This window comes from Callospermophilus lateralis, chromosome 6, assembly GCF_048772815.1.
Source record: "Callospermophilus lateralis isolate mCalLat2 chromosome 6, mCalLat2.hap1, whole genome shotgun sequence".
In the NCBI taxonomy this organism is placed as follows: domain Eukaryota; kingdom Metazoa; phylum Chordata; class Mammalia; order Rodentia; family Sciuridae; genus Callospermophilus; species Callospermophilus lateralis.
In genome coordinates this window covers 120,955,831-120,961,830 of record NC_135310.1, presented here as the reverse complement: position 1 = coordinate 120,961,830, position 6,000 = coordinate 120,955,831, and the positions used below count along the sequence as shown (strand labels likewise).

The following is a 6,000-nucleotide window of genomic DNA, read 5'->3' as shown; positions in this document are numbered from 1 at the left end:
TCTTGAAGTTCTGAGGTCTGCTTGGGTCTGTGATGAGGATCAAATAAAATAATGTATGTAAAAGACCTGGCACACTGCTTGCCCAGATGCCAAACAACTGATAATAGCTAATGTCACCATTGAGAGTTCAGTATATGCCAGGCATGTACTTAGCCATTTAGAAGTATTCATTTAATCCTTAAAAGACCCCTTATGGGGTAGATTGTTAGACACCACCTCTTATTCTGTGACTCTATTCCATCACAGCTTAATTTCTTCTTATGAATTAAAAATTCAAAAATTGTCCCAGATTCTGTCACGTCTAGCTGAAAAAACGAGGAGGCACCAACTCCTTCACTTAATGAGAGAATCAGCCTCAGCCATATTCCTTCCCCCAGACCCCTAGGAAAAACACACAGAAAAAAAATATATTTCCATCAGTTTATTTCTCAGAGATGACACCAGCGACTCAGTGACCTCTTTGGCACATTGAGTCCCTCACAAGGATCTTTAATCCCCTCCCTCCCCCAGATTATACTCACCCCAGAAATATAGCCTTGGATAATAATTTAATTTCAGAATATTCCCAGGAATAAGCTCCCCCAAGTTGTTAAGGTTTACATAGGGAGACTGGGAAATTCAAAGAATTGGATGGAAAAAAAATCTTAGGATCCAAAAGAATATAGGGTAATTTAAGATGTTGGGGAGTGGGTAGGGTAGCATCCTTAAGAGTTTGAATCTCCTCAGCATGGAAGTTGTAGGATTCTGTCTCTACGAAATGTGCCGTCCTGCAGAAGAAATAGAAAAGAGATAATAATAAGCCAACTTGACCCCATCTTTTGTTTCTATAACCATCCCATGTCAGAGCCCTTAATATAATGGTATTCAAAATTCTAGGTCAATAACTCTAATATGAAGGAACCATCTTCAGCTCCTTCCCATGGACACTCCATTGGGTAGAAGACAGGTTGTGGGCTCTCCTCTTTCCCCTTTCCTCATTCCTACTCCTAATCCCAACCAAAACAGTTTAAGTCATGCCATGAACCCAACACCAACCCCTCTCTAACCCTCACCCCCCACAGAGGGCAAACAGACCAACAAATTACCTTCTGGATAATTGGATCCAGGGAGGGGAATGTAGCCTAGGAGAGGAAGACACTTGATTATACCAGTTTTTATGGATGAAAATATCTAGTATTATTCATAACAAACAGGTAAGAGTGGGTGAATCAGCCACAAACAGAAAGTGAGCAGAGGCTGGGAGCAGGTGTAAGGATGGAAGGTCAAGGGGGTCACTCACTAGAGGACGCAGAATTCCGCCAGCTGATGCAACCAAGAGAGAAGATGATGAGGCCCAGGCCCAGAGTCACCGCAGACACCGAAACCTTCACCGTCTGTTCAGGGGACAGCCCAGGTGCTGCAAAAAGTAGAAACTTACTAGAACCAGTCTCTAATACTCACTGTCAGAGCAACATAATCTCTTGCAACCTCCATCTAGAAGGTTCACAGGTCCTTTTTCCAAGCCCCATGGATCTAGTTCCCACCAACCCACTCCCAAGGAGATGACTTTCCTCTTTCAAACCTGCCATTCTGTGGACCTCTACTCCTAGAGCAACCCTGGAGAACCTATGTCCCCAGAGTTGGCACCCTAGTTTCTACTTCTTCTCTAATACAGCAGCTTATGTGTCTTCTACAGCCAGATTTCTCATGTATCCTTTTAGAGGTTTGCCTCCATTCCACTCCACAGCCCTCCCCCATCCCAATTCCTAGAGCTGCTCCTATTTTGAATCATATTCCAGTTGGATTATTTCCCCCATAAAATGCAACTTCCGTCCCCCAGCGAAACTCCTTGTGCACCAGGGAGACCTACCCCAGGAGAACTTGAGTGAACATGCAAGTTCTTCTCTCTTCCTGTTCCCTAGACCCTTCAACAGCTGCCCAGAAAGATAGAGCATTCCCACCAAGGGGAGGCCTGGTTTCCACAGCCAGTCTGGAATGCTGTTCTATGGTTCCTTTCCTCATAGTCACCTTTTCTCTTCCTCATTTCTACCTCTTTCCTTTCCCAAGAATCTCCAAATCTGGGTGCTACTTTTCTTCTTACCTTTAACAACTCCCAATCCTGGGATTGAAACAGTGGTCATTAACCTATTACTCCCTAAGCATGCCCACCATATCTACCCTCCATGTCTTTTTTTTTTTTTTTTTAAAGAGAGAGTGGAGAGAGAGAGAGAATTTTTTTTTTTTTTTTTCAGTTTTTCGGCGGACACAACATCTTTGTTTGTATGTGGTGCTGAGGATCGAACCCGGGCCGCACGCATGCCAGGTGAGCGCGCTACCGCTTGAGCCACATCCTCAGCCCCCAACCCTCCATGTCTTTACCACCTCATCACACTAGATAGGACAGCCTCAATTCATGGCTGCCCCACCAGTAGAGAGCCCTGTTTCCTCTTCTACCTTCATTAATTCTTCAACTTCCATTCCTGACCTGACAAAAGAATAGTTGAAATCTAACCAGTCTCTTTTATGATAGTGAATTCCAATGCTTGGTTCTGAATGTATGGTTCCCAAATCTACATCCTCTTTCTAGGACAATCATGTTCTCCTCCCACTGTCAGTACAAGACACAGCAATATCAAGCAGACCATGATAGCAACAATGACAATAACTAACTCTTTACACTCCTTTATCCCATTGCCCCATCTCTGGTCATAAACCCTCCATAAGTTTTTCCAGACTCGCTTCCAGTTTCTGGCATCCCCCTCTGATCCATATGAACCATGCATGTCTCCACATCTCACACCCTTTGCCCAAATATTCATGTTTTTTTTTTCAACCAATAACTCCAATATCTCTCTTCTTTTCTCTGATTCCTCCTGTCTACCATACACTTACTCCAGTCCTGAAAGATTGGCCCAGGATTCCCAAAATGCTCCACCACACAAGTATAGATGTCCCCATAAGAAGGGGTTAGGGGTAAATAGGAAACGGTCTGGTATGTCCAGTCTCCATTGGGCTGGGAAGTCTTCTGAGCACTGTTGTTAGGGTTGATAAACTGCCCATTCTTCATCCACGTGATGGTCACCTCAGCTGGATAGAAACCCCACACATAGCAGGCCAGCATCACAGGCTCCCTTGTGTTAAAAGGAGTGGTTTGGGCTACTTGCACAGATGGTGGTCCTACATAGAAGGAAAAACATGATCACAAAGGTGACATTCTGGCTTTCTCTCCAACCTGATTTCTTTCCCATTTCAACTCTTCATAGATTTTGCCAACCTACTTTCCACGCTCCCCACCCTGTAACGAGCCACTGCTTCAAGGGGAGGCATTCCATTTACACCTGCTTCACTGCTTCTTCTCTTGCATTCCTTCATTGCCTTCATTCAATGCACTAATCTTTTTTACTCCAAGATCATGTTCAATCACATTTGATAAATGCCAGGTCTGACCCATAGGCTCTCTTGGAAGTCACTGTAGCTTCTTTCCTGCTCCAATCTCAAACCCCTTGCTTGCTAAGGGATCTTCCCTACCCACCCCCCAACTGTGCTTCCCCATAGCCCCTCTGCACCCCTCTCTCCTTACGTGTTCTGTTGGTCAGTGATTTCCAGAAGGGCTGGGTGTGTGTGGCACAATCCTGCAGTCCGTTGCGCAAGCGCTGGAGCAGGTTATCGTTATGGTTGAGGTATTTTGAGATTTGTTGGGCCAATGGATACAGTGTTCCAAATTCACAAGGGGCTATTTTTCCCTCTTCTGGATTCCAGCAGGCCAAGAGGTCCTTGTTGAAGGAGATACAATATGTGAAGTCCTTTGGATTCCTGTCATCATCCAAGAGACAGGTGCTTTCCACATGGGCCACAAAGCCACCTAGAGGAGCCAGAGGAGGAGGGGTAGGTATGACATAAATAAAAATGTGTTCTCTGGTCAGGCACAGTGGCACACACCTGTAATCCCAGCGGCTCGGGAAGCTAAGGCAGGAGGATCGCAAGTTCAAAGCCAGCCTCATCAAAAGCAAGGCACTAAGCAACTCAGTGAGACCCTGTCTCTAAATAAAATACAGAATGAGGTTGGGGATGTGGCTCAGTGGTTGAGTGTCCCTGAGCTCAATCCCCAGTGCCAAAAAAAAAAAAAAAGTGTTCTCTTTCTCCTGTTCCTGGCACAAAGTTCCTAAATGCTTGTGATTGCAAGAGCAATGGTACAGGGCGTTAAAAGCATCTTTTGTTCCAATATTTGGTCTTTGACTAGTTCCTGATGCAGAGTTCCTTATCCCTTGAAATTTCCTAGCAGTGTCTTTTGTTTGAATGAGGTGACTCTTGGTGGACTCCGATGAGGGATGGACATTGGAAAGATCGAGCCCTGATTAGAAGCGTGGAACTTTTATCCCCATCTCCTATCATTCAGGAATGGAGAAGGGCTGGAAGGCTCTTCAATCAGTCATGCCTATGTGATGAGGTCTCATAAACCCCTATGAAATTCTGAGCCCACATATCAGGTGGGAGGCACACCCTAACTCCATGGAGACGTTTGGGGATCTGGCCCTATGTACCTTTTCATCTGGTGTCTCACCTCTACCCTTTAAGCTAGTCTTTGTAATAAATCAATAATAGTAAGCTATTTTCCTAGGTTCTATGAGCCTGTCTAGTGAATTATCAAACTCAAGGAGGGGATCATGGAAAATTCTGATTTGTAGCCAAGTTGGATGGAAGTTGTGGGCCTTCTAACCTGGGGTCCTTCTAGTTGTGAGTGACCTCTGAAGTGGGGGAAGTCTTGTGTGACTGAGCCCTTAGCCTGTGGGGACTATGTGTCACCATGGAATTGTACCCAGCAGGTCTAGGATAAATGGTTGGAGGAGGTAGGGGAGAACCTACCCATCTGGTCACAGAACACATAGATATAAACACACAGAAGGAAAAAAACACACGGGTTTTCTTGTATTCAGCTGGGAACCCAAATCTCAGTTATACCCAGTTAGTCTGGCAAAGATTTCTCACTTTGGGAAGCCTCTACTGACCATGCTTTAATGCTGGGGTCTCTAGAAGCCCCAACTGAGGAGAATAGATGCAAGAGCAGAGAAGTTTTTAGATCCTGTTTCCTCATTATGAGACTAAGTACTGGGATAGGAGCAGCCCATGATTATTTGCATGATTAAACATTAAAAGTTACCCCAAACAGAGACCTTCAGTAAGGCAAATGATTGAAAGGGAGAAAAGGGGTGAAGAAAAAAAAAAAGCCTTGTTCTGTGCTGGAAATATTATTAACTGTTCATTGCATTCCTATTTATGAAACACTTGCTGTGTGCCAGGCACAGTGCTAGGAGCTGGAGATGCAGCCATTGTCCTGGCCAACATTGCAGCAAGGAATACACATTACACAACTAGCTACACCGCTTGGTTATTATTAAAATTGCTGCAAGTCTCAGTTACTAGGGAGCCTATGGCAGGAGGATCACAAGTTTAATGCTAGCCTGGGAAACTTAGTGAGATCCTGTCTCAAAATAAAAAATAAAAAAGGACTGGGGATGTAGCTCAGTGGTAGAGCACTTGCCTTGCATGCACAAGGCAGCCCTGGTTTCAATTCCCAGTACTGGGGGGAAAAAATGCTGCAAAAGTACAGTACAAAGAGCTATAGGAATAACAAAGTAGAGAGACCAACTAGTCCAGGTTGCCCAAACCCAATAACAAAACTGAACAGCCTTGCCCTAAAAGAGGAGCAGGGGATGAGAGGGTCCCAGGAAGGAAGACGCTTACCTGCTCCTGTGCAGCCCAGGCTGAGGCCCAGCAGCAGCGGCAGGAGTGTGGTCATGCTCTGGTAGACACAGGGGATTCCGGCCCCAGGACCAGCTCATACAGGGCCTTGGGTCCTTTTCTGTTCTGGAAGCGCCAATCTGGGTAAATGATCTCCACACACTGAGCAGAATAGGGTATTGATCCTCACTAGATGAGTGTTTGGGGGCTAGCCAGCCCCTAGATACTAAAACTGATCCTACCAACTCAGTCCCCTGTCCCAGAGTTGTCAGATGAACTCGG

General features: G+C 45.3%; 1 protein-coding gene across 1 annotated transcript; it reads right to left on the bottom strand.

Moving 5' to 3' along the window:
- Positions 1–482: 482 nt before the first annotated feature.
- On the bottom strand, positions 483–5,972 carry LOC143400718 (HLA class II histocompatibility antigen, DM beta chain). Its single transcript, XM_076857724.1, has 6 exons — positions 5,722–5,972; positions 3,560–3,841; positions 2,872–3,156; positions 1,280–1,396; positions 1,086–1,121; positions 483–767 (listed from the first exon to the last, which is right to left on the bottom strand). The coding sequence occupies exons 1-6, from the start codon at positions 5,774–5,776 to the stop codon at positions 751–753; spliced, it is 792 nt and encodes a 263-aa protein (XP_076713839.1). The 5' UTR covers positions 5,777–5,972; the 3' UTR covers positions 483–750.
- Between the last annotated feature and the right edge of the window lie 28 nt (positions 5,973–6,000).